Source organism: Phoenix dactylifera, chromosome 5 (genome assembly GCF_051530095.1).
Source record: "Phoenix dactylifera cultivar Ajwa chromosome 5, Ajwa_hap1_PhDact_Kaust_v1.1, whole genome shotgun sequence".
In the NCBI taxonomy this organism is placed as follows: Eukaryota; Viridiplantae; Streptophyta; class Magnoliopsida; order Arecales; family Arecaceae; genus Phoenix; species Phoenix dactylifera.
This window is the reverse complement of record NC_143194.1, coordinates 394,881-414,953: the sequence shown is the minus strand read 5'-3', so window position 1 is coordinate 414,953 and position 20,073 is coordinate 394,881. Positions and strand designations below refer to the sequence as shown.

General features: G+C 40.9%; 3 protein-coding genes across 3 annotated transcripts; all 3 read right to left on the bottom strand.

The window, feature by feature from the left end:
* Positions 1–248: 248 nt before the first annotated feature.
* On the bottom strand, positions 249–10,393 carry LOC103707731 (uncharacterized). The gene is made up of 4 exons (XM_008792345.6): positions 10,024–10,393; positions 9,722–9,823; positions 7,033–7,193; positions 249–520 (listed from the first exon to the last, which is right to left on the bottom strand). Exons 1-4 carry the CDS (start codon positions 10,265–10,267, stop codon positions 413–415), a joined length of 615 nt encoding a protein of 204 aa, XP_008790567.2. The 5' UTR covers positions 10,268–10,393; the 3' UTR covers positions 249–412.
* LOC103707740 (senescence-specific cysteine protease SAG39-like) lies at positions 10,323–12,030 on the bottom strand. Its single transcript, XM_008792354.6, has 3 exons — positions 11,490–12,030; positions 11,248–11,386; positions 10,323–11,034 (listed from the first exon to the last, which is right to left on the bottom strand). Exons 1-3 carry the CDS (start codon positions 11,886–11,888, stop codon positions 10,445–10,447), a joined length of 1,128 nt encoding a protein of 375 aa, XP_008790576.3. The 5' UTR covers positions 11,889–12,030; the 3' UTR covers positions 10,323–10,444.
* A 1,294-nt stretch (positions 12,031–13,324) lies between these two features.
* Positions 13,325–18,843, bottom strand: MIK (pfkB-like carbohydrate kinase family protein). Its single transcript, XM_008792366.5, has 2 exons — positions 17,824–18,843; positions 13,325–13,811 (listed from the first exon to the last, which is right to left on the bottom strand). The coding sequence occupies exons 1-2, from the start codon at positions 18,733–18,735 to the stop codon at positions 13,626–13,628; spliced, it is 1,098 nt and encodes a 365-aa protein (XP_008790588.3). The 5' UTR covers positions 18,736–18,843; the 3' UTR covers positions 13,325–13,625.
* Positions 18,844–20,073: the final 1,230 nt, after the last annotated feature.

Here is a 20,073-nt window from a genome sequence, read left to right as displayed (position 1 = left end):
CCAGGTAACCAAGTTCCATGATTACAAACTCTTGGGGTGCCTGAAAAACCCAAATTTACACAATGTCCTACTATCTATTGAACTCTTTTGAGACCATTAATTTGCTGTATCTGTAGCTTCATGCCAGTTAAGAAAAATCCTTATGTCAGATTCATGGCGCAACAACATTTCCAGGAGTCCACTGATTGTATGGTGCATGTTTGCTGCTCCTAGAGCTAACCACAAGACAAAAAATAACCATCCAAGGATTTGCAAGGACAATCATATTTCTCATCATTATCGAATGGTGAAGTACTTAGCCTTGATACAGCTGACTTGTAACAAAACCTAAAAGCAGGACCATGCCCATGGTGCAACATGTACATACATATGCCTAAGGCCAAAACACATTTGATGGTTCATCTTTCCTCGTTCAGTTATCAGCAACTTGGGACATGAATCCAATACTAAAATCAAAGTTGATGCATGTCAACTGGCTACCATTCTCTCCAACCATCCTCATGATAAGTGTGTAAGAGCCCTGCAGTGGAATAGACGAGGAATTAAAAACAAAAAAATTAAAGCAAATAGAATATGCTGCCCCCCTTATCAGTTCCCTAGAATTATATTATCATATTAGTTCAAGTAACTTGATTTATGACGTGGCAAATGTAATGATTAATGAAGAGAAGCAGCCACACAGGCATCCAGGGGAAGGTTGAAAAATAATAAACGCAAAGATTAATTAAATGATGTATGTTTGTTATTTCTTATTAGCAGTCAAAAGCAATTTCAAATGTCTGGGAGAAACGGAGCTGCAACAGAAACACATGCAGTTTTTTATGTCTCAGGATACACACCTATGAAGCATGATGTCAACAATGCTGAAAATATAGCCCAAACTTAGAGAACATGTATGTATATATGCATGGTTCAACATAGGGTGATTAGAAATAAAATATTATATTTTGACTCCGATCTGTTATATCTCTCCACTCCCTTCTCCAGTCTTCTCCATAAATAGTTGGGATCTCTTGGTTGGGTCATCTAGGTTATTTCTAACAAAAATTAGGAGGCATATTAGTCGTAAGCTTTTGCATGAGTAGGAACTCAATGTGGAAAGATAAAAATTCTGAAGGATCGGAGTCTACTTTTCCTCCAATCCTGACATTTTTGGGATATTGCAAAATGCAAATCACCTTCTTAGATGAGTTTTTGGCAAGGTTGGCCCTGGACTTTCCGCATGAGAGCGCCAAGCATACGTGATTGCATCCTTATCAATTTAGTCAAATCTATGACTTGTACCTAGAGATGGGCATCGAGTCGTGCCGTGCCGGGCCCGGCCCAGGCCCACCGGGCCACAGACTAAACGGGCCGTGCCTGGCCCGGCCTGTTACTAAACGGGCCGTGCCTGGCACGGCCCGCTTAGCCTAAAGGCTAAGCCCGGCATGACCCTAGGCCCGTGGGGTGGTGGGCCGTGCCGGGCCCTGGCACGAGACGGGCGTGCCTGGCACGGCCCATCATGGGCCGCGCCAGGCATGAGAAAAAAAATAGTCGTTACCCATAACGGCTATTTGTGGTTTTTACGCAAAATACCCCTCCCAACAGTCATAAAACGGCTAATTTGAGGGATATTTTGGGGAAAAAAAATTTGGAGTCATAAAACAGCTGGCTCGCGGGCCATGCCGTGCTTGGCCCACGAATCGTGCCAGCCCAGGCCCTTATGGGCCGTGCCGGGCTGGCTCGCGGGCCGTGCCGTGCTTGGCCCACGAATCGTGCCAGCCCAGGCCCTTATGAGCCGTGCCGGGCTCGGCCCGCGGGCCAGAAATTCTTAACCCAGCCTGGCCCCCTTTTATGAGCTGTGCCTAGCACGGTCCATTACTGTAGCAAGCGGGCCGTGCCGGGCCATGGATGGCCCGACCCAATGCCCACCTCTACTTGTACCCAAAAGATAGGGTTTTGGCTAGAACCAAATCATCATAGCCAAACTAGATTTGCTTAAAGCAAACTAATACTGACCAAAGTTCAGTTTCGACCTAGTTCTAGAGGTTTGGTCGGTTGTGTCCAAAACTAATGAAATATTCTATTTTTATTCACAATGTTGATATTCAATATCATTTTGGAGTTTATTTTACATTTATTTTAAATTTAGTGTCGTTTTAAGGTCATTTTTTTATTTTCTCAATTTAACATTGGCTACATGGTGTCAATATTAGGTCATCTTGTAGTTTTGAATTAAAAAAGATATATTTCTGAATTGTAGATCAAACCTATGAGAAACAAATTCTTTCCTAAATTAAGCATATATGCTTTAATAAATTAAAAGCATTTGAGTCTTTGGCATTAAAAAATCTAGAAAAATGTATATTTTCCTAGATATAAGGGAACCTTTTGAGATTTTAAAAAATTACCAAAGAGAAGTAAAAATATAGGACAAACTTAAATTTGGATTGTTCTTAGCTTAAATCCTCAAGATATTTAAATGATATCAATCTAATCACTGTTTGTTGTACTTCACATATTGTAGGTTACATATTGGTACCTGGTGTTTGATTTATGGTAATTATTATATCAATTTTCATATGTATATGTAGTTCTATATGAACATATTATACTACAATAGGTATTTTCATGATTAAGCCTTCAAGAGTAAGGTTATTGTCCAATAGTTTTTCCTTAATGTTTCATTGGTTTTCAAAAGTTATATAATTCTTCTTATCTTCAGGCAACCATAGAAACTTTAAATTTGGTGATCACAAGCAATATGATATTCCATAAGAGGAGCAAGGAGTTGGATGGCAAGGGTCTTTGGTTCTGCCAAATTTACTTGGGTGGACAACTATTTCATTCTCTGAAAAGCTTATAGAAAATTTTTAAATGAAAACTTTGTTGAAAAGATAATATCAAGTTATCTAACTACCTCTCCAATGTCTATTTCTAGATGATCGTTCAAGGGAGGAGAGAACCAAGTTGAAATAGTATCTAACTAGTGGTTACCTCAGCATGTCCCAGCATCGAAAATGCTTGTAGGAGGTCCGACAAATTGTGAAGAAGCACTTCGCTGATTTTAAGGCAATGAAGCAAAAGATTGCTGAGAAGAGGGTGAAGGTGGAACACTAGGCAGCATAGCCACCATTACATCATCACTTCAAGGATCTCGAGGGCACTGAGAAGTTCGTGCCAAATGATGAGGAGGTGCAAATTCAAGCTACCATTCAGGCAAGTCTGAATGACCAGTAGCAATGGGATGAGTTGCCATGCATAGGGCTCGATTTCAGTCGGAACTTCTTAGAATGAATCAGGCTCTATTTTCGAGACCGTCAAGGTAGATCTAAGGTTTAGGAAGTCGTCGGCAAAGGTGGCAACCAGTTAGCATCCATGTTTGGATCCTTAGGAAGCAAGAAAGGAAGAAGTTCTCCAGGGTGATTCTGTCAAAGACCATTATTCATGATCTAGATCCACGTCTTCTCGAGCAAAGATTCGAAGCAGCAAAGGATAAGCACCATGTTAATTAAGGACAAGAAGGATATCTGGAGAGCCATTGTATCATGGTTCTACTTGAGTCACATACTGGCTAATATGGGAGACAACACATATTATCAGTCTGCCATTGCCTTATCCAATGCACCAGACTACGTGTGGATCTGCCAAGTCCGAAGGATATCTATGGTGATCTTTTGGACAACAATAAGGGAGAGTTGTAGAAATGGATAGCCTGCCACTAGAGTAAGTGGGACACGTATGGGTTGATTGTGATGTATAATGGTTGGACAGATTCCAGCAGGCTTTCTTTCACAAGTCAATTGATGCTTATGATCCAGTGCACGACATTCAGTACATCCTCAAATTGATGGGGGAGATGATTGATTAGATAGGAGAGCATAATATCGTGTAGGTAGTCATTGATAATGGCTTATAGTATAAGGCCGTTAGAGAGATCTTGATGGACAGGTGGCCACATATTCTAGAATCTAGACCCCATGTACTGTACGTTGCATTAGTCTCATATTGATGGACATCGAAAAGATTTGCAGCGTGAAACAAGTCATGGAGTCAACCCAATTCATTACACGATTCATATACAACCATGCATGGGTGCTTGCTTTGATGAGAAAGTACATAGAGAGTGACATCTTGAGGCCAACAATCATACAGTTTGATATAAACTACATTGCATTTGAGAGCCTCATTGAGAAGAAAGCATGCCATATGTCAAATATTTGTTAGTGCTGAGTGACAAGAGAGTAGATACGCCTAAGTTGGCACTGAGAGGAGTCACATAGGAGTCATATAGAAGGTTTGGTGACAAGCTAGTAGTTTTGGCAGTGGGTCAATAGGATTATGAAAGCTATCAAGCCATTGTATAGAGTGCTAAGGGTAGTGGATAGTGAGAAACACTTCTAGATGGGCTTCCTCTACCATATGATGATAGTTGCCAAGGTCTAGATCAAGGAGGCTAACCCAAGGTATGCAAAGGAGTACAACTGCCATCATTGACCAAAGGTGATGTTATCTGATGGGTAGAGAGTTGCATCTAGTAGGTAATTTTAATCATTTACCTGTTCATCATATATTGTTGTGTGTTTTGAGTACAACTCTATACTAAATGAATTACGAACTGTATTGACATCCTACTATCTGAACTCGAGATTTCAGTACACCATTCTTGGGATAGGCATGGATAAGGGACTTCCGACTGCCTTGCGCAATATTATTTATAAGATGGAGCCAGATTTGGAGGTCGCTGCCCTATGTCTAGAAGAGGTAGTTAACTTTGTCAACTTGTCTAAATAATTGACACCGTATAGTATATATCTTTTCCACAAATGAAAATGTTTAGAAAGGGCTTGAGCAGCTTCGACGATTCAATGGCTATACTAAGAAAATAGAGAATGAGTCCAAGTATTTTAAGATATAAACTACAATTGTTACTTAGATGTTATACAAATAGTATTTAGTAGTGTTTGATATATAGTTTTCTTAAGTGCTTTTGCAACCAAATGACGGAACTGCTTTGGCCTATCATCTAGGAACCTAAGATGGCTGGTGATTTGGATTCTCTCATATATGATTTCCTCCATTGGTTGTGGGCACAATTAGTCTACCTTCACCCTCATGCAAGCAAAAAAGGAACCATCACATGTAGAAGCGGTTGAATTATCTTGTGTACGCCCGCTACAATCTACGTCTATGGCTAAGCTGTATTGAATAGGAAGTCAAACTGAAGTACAATGATCTGCTTTAGAATGACTTCGTGTATGACAAAGAGGATCCAATGATTGGGTGGCTTGAGAGCCAGCAGCAGGAGCTAGAGCTGGATGAGCCATGATTACTTCCTCAACCAGCCAATTTTGTAGCCAGAGAGGCTAGAGTGGACGTGGAGCAATGATAGAACAACATATTCCATGCTTAGATTTAGCCGATCAGCCATAGGGTTTGGCAGGGAGCCGATCGTTGCATAGCTCCATGTCGGAGACATCCTTCTAGCAGTTTGATCAAGAGATGCTAAGAAGAGGCCACTATGGTACCTGGTCTAATCAGGCTAGAGGGCCTAGTAAATCCTCCCAGCAAAGTAAGGTCAAAAAGATAGTTGTTCAAACCAACAAGAAAGAAAAAATATAGTTGCAAATGGAGTAGTATCCCTGGATGTATATAATTTTGAGTCACACATTAGACCTTATTCCATACCAATAGCATCTAACTCATTTGCACATGGATCGTCTGAGGCATCGTATTTGGGTGATTACCATCCTTTGCAGCCATAGCCATCTTTCGAGCCGTATTTTTCTATCGGCATATTCGGATGGCTAGCCTAGTCTCAGACAGATAACTCCTCCCAGAATAGCTATCTAGTGGATTACAAAAGGATCATAGAGGCCTATCGCAAGATGGATCTCTTAGAGAGTTGGTATGATGCTCCTCCGGAATACTGTTATGATCCTGACATCTATAAGTCACATCAATACTCCACTAGATTTTAGACATCAATATATATTTTATGCTTTTAATATATTAAAATCTATTCAATTTATTGTATTGTATGTGTTTATAAATACACAGGTTGGTCTACTCCAATTCCATTTTATGATAAAAAGACATCACAGCAAGGTTAAAACCACAAATTAGACAACAATCCCAATAAAATTATGACGTATAAATCCAAAAAATTTGAAAAAAGAAAAAAATAAAAAAAAACAAAATAGTGTAATGGTCAGCTGATCGGTATGCCTTGGTACAGTAGCGAATCAGCACTGTATCGATACCGTGCTGTACCTATGGCCAACCAGTACAAATTCTGGTACCGACTCGACAAACCTTGGTATGAGTGGATGTAGAGGTTTTCCTTGCCACCTAGAATAGACCATGCCTCCGTCATTGTCATATAGTGCACCACATGATGGGGGAGGTTCTCATTCGTTCTCATTCACCTTGTCGAGATGATGAATATAAAGAAAACTGAGACTACTAGTGTTGTCTAGCCAATAAAGGGTGCTGATTCAGTCATTATATGGCAGGCAGAAGATTGAAAATAGGGTATGACATGATATTCCTCATTAAGCCAACAAATTTATTTTGTTAGGACTTATCATCAAAGATTGAAAATAGGGTATGACATGATATTCCTTGATGTTTCATGAACATCAGTTACAATGCCAAGGTACTTAATCCGATGAAACAAATTGAAAAGCTTTTAAATTTTTAATTATTCCATTTTTATTTCATTGTTATTTGTTTTTGGACTTTGAGGGGACATAGTCTTTGCAAACCCCCCTCCAGCAGCAAATGGACCCTACCTCTACATTTTGGTATGACAAAGAAGTTGAATCTTCAAATTCCTCGGTTTTCCCTTTCTCCACTTGGCAGCTCCGAAAATGAAACCAAACGAATTTGGTAATTTGACAACCATACCTGGCCTAAGTTGTTTCTTTAAAAGGATTACACAAGTATTGGACGCTACTTGCCATTATATAATCAGTCCCACAATTTTTGATTTTACCAACAATAACAATGGAATAGATGAAATAAAAAGATGAAAACCATAGTGCATCTTACTGGTGGAGCGTATGATGGAAGTATCTCGTCATGGGATAACATGAAATCACCAATTGATACTGGGCAAGATGTCTCTTTGCAAAGGTCACGAGTCTCTTTGTGAATATGCATCCCCAAGTATTTGACATCAAGAACCAATTTCCCCTTGGATATGGAAACTCCTGCATCAAAACATTAAGAATGGCTAATCATGTTAGGCATAATAAACAATCTAAGTAACTTACTGCATTACCAAAATATCTTTGCAATAACACAAGGCATTAATAAAAAAAAGCCGGTTAAATTTGTATCATAACATGATATTTTTATTTCCCTGAACTAGTTATGTTATTTTGCTAAGGCAACTAAACAAACTTTCTTGCTTACCTTTTTAGGAAATAGCGCAAACTAAAAATTCTTGCTTTCTGAAGAAAAGAAAGAAAAGTAAACAAAGGAAGATACATCACAATGAAAAAATCTCAAACTTGTAATGATAAATAAGCCGTCACTTTTTACCAGAACAGAAACCTAATCAATCTCTCCTTGACCCCCATCCCAAATGTAAAGACAATGCACTCACAGCAAATAATGCTAAAAAGAAAACCAAGAGAAAGACTCTGAAGGTGAACTGGGGAGTAAACCAGAAAAAGAAGATTCTTCCTCCAATATCCAGGATACATGCTTTCCTTGGATATATGCTCCATACGTATAGGTAAACTGTAGAGACTAACAACAAATGAACCTTCAAATATGGAAAGATTAAAGTATAGCAATGTTAACCATGGAAATGAAGGCCTTCGATAAGGACAAAGGCTGAATTGAATGGCCAACTAAGTGTCATCAAGCATTGCATGAGTACAACATTGTGGACTAATCAAATGAACTGTTTATAGTACTAAAAGACCAATCGAAACCTCATACTTGAACTTTCCTAAACTAGTTTGGACACCAAGCTTGTCATGACTGTTACTTATCATGTTCCAGGAGGTGATGAAGCCTTTTAGTTTAGATTCTGCACCGCCCTGGGTATTAAGCACATAATAGTAATGCAGCAGAAAAGAGGAAAAAAAGAGAGAAACTAGGCACTTCTTGTTTCGAGGTTTTGAGATGTAAAAATGTTTTGCAGACATAGGCACATATGTTAAGTACATTCTTTCATTCTTTCATACTATATTTAATGAAAATGCTGTAGTTCTTTATTTAGAGGTTATCTTAAAGAGTGACGCAGCAAATTTTAGGGGCTATCTTACAGTGGGAAGCTGTAGGTGAGTACATAGTATAAGGGAGGATCGTCACTACACCCATTGTTTCATATGTGAAGTTTTGAACTCCATCAATGGAGTTGAGCCCAGAGGAAAGAACTTCTGTCACAAGTGAGAGTGCATCAGTTATTTTGCATAAAGTTTTATGACACGAACTCCAGAAAGGTAACTATATATTTTAAAATTAGTATTGCAATCATTGCCCCTTGAATTGGAATGTAGCATATAAACCCATTTATATGTTATATCTACAAATGGCAAATTAATATACATATATACTTAAAAGACAACAAATATAATCCGACCTAACAAATTACTATACTTACAAACTTGTTTTTAAGCGTATATGTATGGCCCCTTTTCAATATCTACTTTAATGAAAATCAACCTAATATTTGGACTATAGATAAGCTGCTCACTCTTTGGTATGGCTTTAGTAACACTGTTATCGCTGTGCTATGACCATGGCCTGAAATAGGCATCTGCCAATACACTATTATGATGAATCATTTTGTGGTCCGAAACATTCAGAAACATATCTTCAGATTAATTTATCACGATGTTAAAATGGACATTATTTGGCATTATAACCAGTTATAACAACAAAACTGTATTTTTATGATATTATAGATCTAAATTATATATTATTAGGAATGAAATTCAAAGTATATTGTTGGAGATTTAAACATTCAACATCATCATAACAGTCATATCATATATATCATGGCCATCATTTACAGCATGCTTTATATGGTTATAATATGAGTGAGTGTCTTGCAACCATAAGGACTTCAAGGAGATGTCTTTACCATCTAGAAAGAAAAATTTTGAATTTCCAATGAATACTTGATCAGTTGATTGTTTCATAAACTTCTTATATGACAACTACCTATACAATATCAACATCTAAAAGCTAACAATCTTTAATTTTACTAAAGCCCTTCTGAAAAACAAAACTTACTCCTATGCATATGTCAAAGAACTAGATTGAGGGTTCGCTCTATGTTCATTTGAGTAACTGCTGCCACCCTTTGGAATAAATAGCAGTGGGAGCTGATAATTGCACTTTATTAACTACTAGGACAGAAAAAGCAGCACTTGCAACAGCACTTGCCGTGTGAGATATATAACTTCAAAGCTTAGAGGGGATTTTGAATTCATTCCAAGCGAATAAGAAATAAAAAGTAATTTGACAAACTTGTCAAAATTAAAAATGCCCTGTTTTTGAATTATTAAAAATGCACTGATTTTTGGAACTGCTGATAGATGTGATGAACTCAAATCATGAATTAATGTCTGGTTTGGATTCATAACAAGCACCATTACTTTAATATAAACCTCAAGGATTTTCAAACCCAACATAAATTTAAGATAACGAATACTGCGTATGAGTGATCGAGGCAATGCTGTTGAGAAGTGCTCCGAGAAAGAGGGTGCAGGCTATGTACCGGTAGTTGCTGAGATTCTGAATGTAGCTGGCTTGCCTCGCACAACCGGGTCGGGAGTAATCTCTACCCCCGTGACCTTGACAGCATAGTCGGCTTTCTTATCTGCAATCGTTCAGCAGTCTCCATAAGAAGACGGCAACAAACTCATTTGTCTTGATTCAAGACATTCCTTCGGGACAGGAGAATATAAGAAGAAGAAGAAGAAGATGCATGCGTGCATGCAAATGGATGCAAGAAAGCAAGGGAGGGACACACAGAGAGAAGGAATTAAGGGTGGAATTAAAGTACACTCGCGCACTGACCGCAGTACTCGACGGCTTCAGGGTTGGCGTGGGCAGGCGGAGGGAGGAGGAGGAGGAGGCACGCCGCTGCCACAACGAGGGGGAAATGGAACCCTCCGCGTCCCTCCATGGCTCTCCCGGTGGATGGAGATTGGCGAATGGAAAGAGAGAGAATATAACACGCCAGATCAGAGAAGAGAATCTTAAAGCCGGGCGCACATCGCTTTGCGTGTTGACGAGGCAAAGTAAAAGCTAGCAACAACATCCCAGATGAGAGGAGAGAATCTTAATTTCTTTGTTTTGAACTAATAGGAGATGGATTGAATTAAGTTCGTCCATCCATGGATCATGGATCTTCTTTTATAGAACATATATTATTTGTAAGATTCCGACACTCATGTCGATAGATATCAGTAATTAATTTGCTAGTTGACCGCTGCTTCTACTTGAGAGGATAAGAAGCCAGCATAGCAATTCCACACAACCCTTGCTCATCGGGGATGCCAAGTCCCATCCTAATGTAACCCTGCTCCCCCCAGTCGGTGCCCCATGAATTCTTCACCATCCAGTACCTCTCCTCGCCGGCGGTTTCGTAGCCAACCACGGTCACTCCATGGTTGAGGTTCATCCCGCAGGGGCCGGTGAAGACACCCTCGGAGTAGAACTGAAAAGCAAACCCACCGGCATCGATGGCAGCAGAAACCGGCTGGCCGGCAACTGCTTGCAGCAGACACTGCTCGCAGCTGGCTGTCACGTTTCTGTACCCACTGATGGTTCCGACATGGTCAGAGAGCTTCGTCGTCTGGCATTGACCTTGCTTGCCATCGTAAGGGTAGTTCATTTCAGAGGTCAAGCCATGGTTCCGCCGGACGAAGTCAAAGGCCTGGTTCATGAATCCCCCGCTGCAGCCGCTGTTTACACCGTTCGTGTCGCAATCCACCAGCTCCTGCTCCGACAAGGGGACTAATTGGCCTGTCCTAATTTGGTTGACGCCCTCCACAGCTGCCACCGCAGAGAAGGCCCAACAAGATCCTGCAACCAACCAAGCAAACGAATGAATTGGTCGTGTGAGCGTCTACTAGAATGGTGACGATAACGATGACGACGGTGGTGGTGGTGATATTTTATGCATGAGATGAGCCATGTCGCTTGATAGATAGAAGCCGATGAGGCTACATGCCTCTCAGAGAGAGAGAGAGAGAGAGAGAGAGAGAGAGATGCTAATGATCAGAAACGTTTGCCTACCGCATTGGCCTTGGTCTTTGACATTGGTGACTGCTCCTTTCTTCCGCCAATCTACACTAGGAGGCAGCACAGTCTCATCCTCGTGATCTGCTGCAAAGTTGTTCTCTCTCTTCAGTCTGCCCGAGTTCGGTATCTCTGCCTGGATGAGTTTAAGAAATCTTAAATTGTTTGGAAATCAGACAGCACGAGGAAGCTCGACCGGCCGGTGCCGATTAAATTAAACGGCACTCTCGATCGGTTACCTTCGGCGAGCTTTGACGACTATTGCTCAGGCACATGTACTTGGTCCTGAACTCCTCGCTCGTTAGGTCTGCAAATTTATTGTCTGTGAGCTTATACCCTTGGCTGATGGCGTTGAATTTGTCAATGAGCTGGACGTTGCTTTGGTAAACCTCGAACCGTCGTTCCTTCTCACTCCCATCCTTGTAGGTTCGACCATAACGAGCAAGCCATCGCTCATAACGCTGTCTCATAGGATCTAAGGTAGGTTGATCTCCGGAGCAGGAGGTGATCAGAGTTAATGCAAAGAATGCCACGACCAGGCGGGTGGTCAGCAGCAACTTGAGAGCGGCCATGGTCGCAGGAATATGGACTGTTTTGCTGAGAGAGACGCAAGAACCTCGACAACAAGCATCAGACATGCATATCCATATAAGGCACTGGCATGGTGCTTATAATAATACGTCTATATTCGAACCTTGGAGCCTGCTAAATGTCAAGAAACGGGGTCTGGTGGACACACCATTTTCGTGCACTCAAAGTGGTCTCCTCCACGATTCATGCATGCCACTGATGGTTGGAATTTGGAATTTCGTGTGCATTTACCCATTTTAAACCATGCAAATCTTGCTTTTTTTTTTCTTTTTTTTTTTTTTTTTGCTTTTTGGAGGGGAGGGGAACAAAGCAGACAAAAAATGCCATATGAATAAAATGAACAAACACACACGCAAACGCTTGCCAAGATATAATTTCATTTATCAGCACATAAAATATCAAAAAGGGTCTTTAATTTATTTATCTACTAATATATGCACATGTAGCACACATGAAGGTTCATGATATACACACCCACACACATATGTTTGTGTGTTCATACATGAATGCATGCAAAAATAAATTATGCTCTATATAACTTGACAAATTAAGTTGTTTCCTTGTTGATTGGAATAGTAGGAAAAAAAAATAGATTCGGATCGGGATATGGACCTCATATAAATGTAAAGCTGCAAATGAGTCGGATTGACTTATGACCCGATCCACTTAGACATAATCCAACCTATTTTAGAGAATTCAAAGGATTAGGGAGGGTTCTAAAATTGGATCCATTTCATTTTTTAGATCGAGTCTGCATTTACTACATTCCGACCTGATTCGATCCGACCGTTTGAATTTTGGACAATTTTGGATTTCCAACCCTACGACTTGATCCGAACCTAACCCAATGAACCATTTGGGCCTGCAAAAGCTTGAACCCTGTATTGTTCTCTAAGTTATGCCTGACCGATGTGCATGTCCTATATGTGAGCAATATTTTATATTTTGAGTTTATAGCTCCAATTTAAAATATAGAATGATTTATACAGTAGCATTGCTTGGTTTTGAAGGCTTATTAAAGAGTAACGAGCATTTGTAGCAACAAAATAACAACTAGGGCTCGAAAAGACCTGAGTATGAAGAAATGGGATGTTCTCCAAATAATTTGATTTGATGAGCACCGCATGTTTTTGCAGCCAATCAACCTTATCTGGTTTGTGATTTTTTTGTCCTTCAATATCCAAAAGGAAAGTCATTGAGGTTGCTTTCTACTTCACAGACACAATTATACTTTCAAATTCATTTGGACCCAATTCAGACTCGATTTTTTTAGGTTGGGACTGGGTTATGCATGAACTCGACCTAACCCGATTGATCTGTTGGGTTAGAAATTTTAGCAGTAGACCTGCCCCGACCCAACCCAATCCTCCATTGGATTGAGTTTGGGTCCAACATTAGGACCCAGATAAGAAACCGGGTTAGGTCGGGGTCACTTATGACCCGGTCCGACCTGACCCATTTGCACCCTTATATAAACAGAACATTGAGAAAATATAAAATCACAAAGGCAATAATAAGAAGAGTGTGAAATTGTCTAGAAGTGCATGATCAAGAAATGTAACAAGAATTATTGAGCATGACCTTCACTAGTGTGGTCATGAGTTTGAACTCTTTGAACTTTATGAGATGCATATTGTGGTTTCAAAACATTCCTCCTGTAATAAAATAAGCTGACCAACATAAGATAGCAATCCTACTTTTGAGACTATTCAGAAACAATCCAGCTCTTCTTATCCTAGTTTTAAAGCTGAGAACCACTGTCAGCAAAACTAAGTTGGAAGTCTCTATTGGCACTTGTCATCTTGACCATCACTAAACTCAGCTGAGCAGTCAGTGCATATGAACCTTGCAGCTTCAACAAGGGATGCATGGAACTTCTCATGCAAGCCTGACTTCAGATCCACTGTCAGATGTCTCCCACATAAGCCATCACATTGCATTGTTCTCCTCTCTAATTCTTGCTTAACATACTGAAATACAAATAATATAAAAGATAAAACCCTTTGTAAGACAATAGAAGACTACAAGTTGTTCTTTTCAGTCATCTAATACACATGGATCTATGTGGCAAGGCATATGCATCAGTCCATAAAAGGGTATGTGTGTATAGTGAAACAACCACAGGGCATCCGATCTCGGCCAAGCTTCTTCAAAGTGTAACAAAAATTGTATTTATGCAAGCAAAATAATTTCGAAAAAGGGTATCTAGGCGATCTTTCATACCGCAGATATTCTGAGAACAAAAACCATTTCCCCATACCACCTCTATTAGTGACTTTTAATAGAGATTCCAATTAAAACCATTCATAAATTTCTATGTTACTATTGCATCACAATCATGAAAGGACGAGTGGCCAATTAGCCTTCCTATGTGGGTTGAAGACACGCAAAAGGTCCCATGAATAGACAGCAGTTTTGAATAATCATTTGCTCAATTATATTAGGCATCCTCTTAAAGCTCAATAACATAAAGAGAGACCAATATTAACTGGGCTGCTTTCACACTAGGGAGCAAAGGCTGGGTCATGCCAGGGATTCAATGACTGACTTCATTGTTTCAAATTTCAAAGTAGCGTACACACACACACACACACACAGACAGAGAGAGAGAGAGAGTTAAAATCTCTAGAAAGTTAATGACATGTATCTTCATGACTCAAGTATAGCTGATCATGAGCCGGGCGTCGGGCCTAAACCCTATTCGTTTTTAATCGGGCTTCAGCTTGGGCCTATGTAAAATTTGATATTTTCTGTGCCCAAGTCCGGCCCATGGTCAGCTCTCACTCAAGCACATAGAGTTTTGTGGTGGGGTGTCCCTCCCCCCTGAAGGCAACAATAGTCTGGCACCTGCCTCAACTATCTCTTCTCAATGGTAACAGTAACGTAACAAAGGCTCACAGCTGATATAGCTTAGACACTCCTGGATCACCACCTATGTTACTTAGAGAAAAGGATCAAGTGGCATGCATGTTTGCAATATTCAACAAGAAGTGATAAGTTACTTAAAAAAATAAGTTAGTACAGACCATGATAGATCAGATTAGTTAATGAAAAATTAAACATAAAGCAGCCAAATATGACATTGTTATCTCAACAGATGAAAATTATCTTATAGATATATCGAATGCATCACATTACAAATTTAATTGGATAATTTAGATCCTACTGGAAGACCATCTAAACCTGCAAATCACATTCTATCATTTCTTCAGTAATTTTTATCTTTTTAATATCTTTTACATATAATCCAAAATAAATGCTAATACAATATAAGAATTTCTTAATTTCCCTTATTTGTGCACTTTATGGGACAAATGAGATGCTTGCAATACCCAATCAGAAATAGCTCTAAATTTCACCTTAAAAAGGTTAGTAATGCATGCAAGTTTCAAAAAAACTCACAAATTATATTCTCTAAAAAAACAATTCGTAGCCCTCAATTACAAAACCTATCAAACTCTGAACACCTCTTAACCAAGATCCCAGTATTATGTACTGATAAAACTATAGATCTTAAACAAATTGATCCAATTTATCCAAGAATCCTGAACTTCAATCATCTCTCTTACAGACTTAGTTTAAGGCTTTAAGTGTTTTAAAACAATATGGTAGCAATGAAACAGGTAAGAGTTATCATAATTTCATTATAATACGATCAATAAAGGAAGGTAAGGAAAGCAAAAAAGCACATTCATGGCAGACACATGCACTAGTCAAGCCTCTTAGCAACATGGTGGTCTATCTAAGACATAGAAAATTCCATTTTATATAGTAGAAAATGCCCACGTCCTTGCTAAATCCAAGCATGAATTTGATCTCAGCATCATCAGTGGGTGCGAACAGGGCATCTTCCTTTCTTTCCCATAATCCTTGACCATGTGTCCTCATGGATGAGAATGGCATAATTATCCCCATTGCAAAAGATGCAGGCTCCACAGCTAGGGCTCGATCAAATAAAAAGGTTGATGCATTAGTACTTACAAAGTTTCTTGCCCACCTAGAATGAGTGGAGGCATTGTTTTGAGTTGAGCTTTTATGTTTTGGCTGGAGCAAATGGGTTTTAGCCAGGTTTGACATAAAACCTGCCCTGGTTTCCAGAGCTTGGCTTGTTTTGGCTGGTTTCAACTGAAACGAACCAGTGTTGGTTAGTTTCAGTTGGTTCCAGTTGGAACTTGCCAAATGTCCTGTAGGGAGCTTTCTAAAGGGGAGACATTGGTTGGGGCACCCCACCTCCACATTCCCTCTTCACCATGTTGGTTTCAGAAGGTCCTTCTAGCCTTTTGGAAGACCATAAGATCTACAAAGCGGGCAAACTAAATCAAGAGTAATCCATTAGCTCAAAAAGACCAAAAGATAATGATTCAATTATTCTAATATGTGAACTTAAAGTTTAGAGTTAGTAAAAAGCATAAAGGCAATTATGAGATATTTTCCTTTTTGGTTTCCAATTTTTTTATAGCCAATCCATAAGATTGCTTTGGGAGTCCCAATCCAATTAAATTAGTGTCTAAATATTAGTAATAGGTGTGGTTAAGGAGGTCTTGTTATGTAAAGGTTGAGCTTTAGAGTGATTTAGGTGTCTTACATGCAAGGTTTTCCTAATTTGAGTAGAAACCATGTGCTAGTATCCTAAATAAAGTTCACCCAATCTTCCAACGAAAATTCATAAACTTTTGGCCTCATTCTCCCATCGCAATGATTCCATGTCTGAAGTTGACAATTGATTCTAAGCCTAGATGGAAATTACCATGTTGAATACTTCATCGAAGTTATCCTCCAAGTTTCTGCAGGTTATAACATCTTTGTTCCCTCCTAAAATTAATCCTTCAAAATGATATGTAAACCCAAGATTCTTATCAGCAACATCTAACCCCTCTTGCCATCCATATTCCACAGCAACATGTTCAATGTTCATATAATCCAAGGTCTGCCAAGAAATTTCAGTCAGCTAAAATTCAGGTTAATTCCCTTCTTCAACCCCATCAAATCCTATATCCACAATCCTTCTGCCTAGTATGTTATAACCATCCAAATATTTTTGGTTCAATGTCAACCTTGATCATATTTTATCTGCTAACTTTCCCAAAGTTATTCTGGCAAACAAATAAGTTGTTTATATCTTCTAAACTTCAAGCCTTGCTGACACATTGACCCATTGAGCATTTGAAAACTCAATTTGATCTAGAGTTATTTCCTGATCAAATTGGTACCAGAGATATTCAAAATATTGTCCTTATTATCATACATAGACACATAGTTTTCTCTCAATAAATTGCCATAGTAATCAGCTGGCTATGTGGAATTTATTTAACTTCATACTTCAATGCAAGATCACCAGCAACCACCCTTTCCTTCTCTCTTCCTTGTCACTCTTAGGCTATATACGCATCCTACCATTTCATTTAAAAAAAGAACTTCTCAATATGTTCCCTTTTCATTTAAAGCATACACTTTTCAGATTAACCACTAGTAATTAGAAGAAAAAATTGTAGTCAATCAAAATATCGGTCATAAAACACACACTCTTAATCTGATAAACACAAACACAGGTCCCCCACTATCAAACAGTACATTCTTCGATCTTGAAATAATCGAATCTCTGGATACCAGATCCAAAGAGAAATCGCGGAGGTTGTTAGCATAAAAGACTTTTTGATCGATATGTATGCCAAAAGATATGTCTTTCGCAGAATTCTGCTCTAAATCAGTTCCAATGCACCTCACAAAAACTAAACAAGAGGATAAGATGTGTAAATTGCAGATCACCATGTTAGCAGACACCACTCACTCCACTTTTTGATGGCACAGTGGAATTAATTCACAACCTACCTACCACTAGAAAGGAAGAGATAAATAACAGCAGCTATCGTCAGTAGTAGTAGTATTAACGAGGAAGAGTGAGATGAAGAAAAAAACAGTCAGAAATTATAAAAAGAGAGAGAGAGAGAGAGAGAGAGAGAGAGAGAGAAAGTTCCAGCCAACCTGCAACATCCTCTGATCAAACTTTGGCACGCCAATCTGGCCCACAGTCAGGGAGCCGAAGAAGTTTCCCAGGAGCGCGGCGTCCGGCACCGTCAACCCCCAGACGAGCCCGGCGACGAAGCCCCCCAAGAAGCTGTCCCCGGCGCCCGTCGGATCGATCTGGTCGGCCGGGAACGGGGGCACGTGCAGCTCCCGCTCCTTCCAGTAGACCCGGCACCCGTCCTTCCCCTCGGTGACGATGACGCAGCACGACTTGCGGGCCTCCTCGATGTCCATGAAGGGGGCCTCCTGGGCGGAGGCCTTGAGGAACCCGATCCGCGGGAGGAGGCGAGCGAAGCCGGTGTCGCGGAGGGGGACGAGCCCAACGGTGCCGTCGGCCGGGTCGAAGGAGCGGATCAGCCCCTGGACGTCCACCAGCACGATGCGGCAGAGGTCGAGCATCCGTTCCAGGGTATCTGGCGGGATCTCCCCCGCGACGCCGGCGGCCAGGCCGAAGTCAAAGCGGGCAGCGTCGCCCGGGAGGTCGGAGGGGAGGATCGGATCGCAGGCGCGGACCCGCCGGAGGACGCGGTCGCCATGATATCCCGATGGGCCCTGGGATTGGGAGGGGAAGTGGGCGTGGAATAGGGTGGTCGGGGAGGAGGAGGGGGAGACGAGGGGAGGGTGGGCGACGACAACGGCGTACGCGAAATCAGGGCCGACTTTGGCGACGTAGCGGTGGGAGGGGGAGTTGGGCGACGAGGGAGAGAGGGCATCGAGGACGTTGGAGACGAAGGAGGCGGCGCCGCCGAGGGTCTCGCCAACGAGCCGGCCATCGCGGAAGAGGACGTCGTGGCAGTAGTTGCCGACGACCAAGGCGGCCCTCGCCCCCGGCCGCGGAACTTGTCCATCCCCTTCCTCGCTGCGCACCATCGATTACGAGGGATGACGATGATGGGGAGGGGAGGGAGGGGAGGATTCTCCCTCTCCATCGGGGAGTCCTCGTCGGTTGAGAATCAGGACACATTCAAGATGCCACCAACATTGCCTCGTGGGACGGGGCACGTGTGTGTATAACATGAGCCTGTCCCTCTTTTTGTTTCTTAATTAATTAATTAATTAATTAATTCCCTAACTTCTTTGCACATTTGGCACGCTGTTTTTTTTAAGGTACAAGATGGGCGCTTACAGCTGAAGTTTAAAGGATACAAGCAGCTAATGATGTCTGTGTAGATCCATAACAAAATAAAAGCAGAGCATCCTCTAATCAGAGTCTCACAGAACAAATAAACACAGAACCACTGCTTCAGCCTGTAAAATATCTGCGAACCCACGCTGCAAGCGATCGGCTGATTCAATGACAACATCGCCTCGCCTTGCTTTGCTTTCCAGGAAATCCGCGATGCCGCAAATGCCTGCCTTGTATTCATTCTTCCATGCCATGATATCCTTCCGCAAGGGATTATCCCTGTACCAATAAGCAATCATTTGCAAAAAGATGGAACATAGTAACTTGGTAACACCCACGGTAATTTATGTTTAGCTGTAAGTTGTCACAACCTGAACAACATTTCAGTGCATAAAATAAACAAACAGGGAGATGATGGACATCTCTATCGAAGCCCCCTTGCCAGTCAAAACCGCTGCATGAATGTTCCATTCACCGATAAAGCAAGTTGAAAATTGGTAGCATATACTATCACGCACCGAATAAATTCGTGATGGAAGCCATAATAAGCTAATACCTTAATAAGAAAAAGCCAGTGGACCTTGTCATATGCCTTTTCTATATCAAGTTCTAGTGCCATTGGACTTTTGGAAGGAGAGCCTTACTTCCTGGCTAAGTAGGATGATATCAGCAATACTGCGACCCTGGACAAGGGCACCTTGCACAGCAATTTTAGCCGCTATTTTATACGTAGTATTACTAAAACTAATTGGTCTATAATAATTAACACCTGTTAGGTTATTCTTCTTTAGAATTAAGGTAATGTAGGTCCTTCTCCAGCAGCTAGGCAGCGTTGTGTATCAAAAGAAATGTTTGATAGCAAGTATTACATCCTTTTTGATGATACGCTAGAACTCATAGAAGAAAGAAGCCTGAAACCCATCTGACCCCGATGCTTTATCTGGGTACGAACCCCTGACGGCCTCTTCAATCTCCTCTGTCGCCACCCTAATTAGAGACTAATTTCAATCGGCAGTGATAGGCGTGCAGATTCACAGCAAGTCCATGTCCTCCATCTCTGTTGGCAGCTCCCACCTTCATTG

Coding starts and splice junctions, on each gene's coding strand:
- LOC103707731 (XM_008792345.6), bottom strand. CDS start 10,267: ATGTTGTTGCTAGCTTTTACTTTGCCTCGTCAACACGCAAAGCGATGT. Junction 7,194..9,721: donor CAGAATCTCAGCAACTACCG/GTACATAGCCTG, acceptor GTTTTGATGCAG/GAGTTTCCATATCCAAGGGG. Junction 521..7,032: donor TTCCATCATACGCTCCACCA/GTAAGATGCACT, acceptor ATTCCACTGCAG/GGCTCTTACACACTTATCAT.
- LOC103707740 (XM_008792354.6), bottom strand. CDS start 11,888: ATGTCTGATGCTTGTTGTCGAGGTTCTTGCGTCTCTCTCAGCAAAACA. Junction 11,387..11,489: donor GTCGTCAAAGCTCGCCGAAG/GTAACCGATCGA, acceptor AAACTCATCCAG/GCAGAGATACCGAACTCGGG. Junction 11,035..11,247: donor CAAAGACCAAGGCCAATGCG/GTAGGCAAACGT, acceptor GGTTGGTTGCAG/GATCTTGTTGGGCCTTCTCT.
- MIK (XM_008792366.5), bottom strand. CDS start 18,735: ATGGTGCGCAGCGAGGAAGGGGATGGACAAGTTCCGCGGCCGGGGGCG. Junction 13,812..17,823: donor TTGATCAGAGGATGTTGCAG/GTTGGCTGGAAC, acceptor TTTGTATTTCAG/TATGTTAAGCAAGAATTAGA.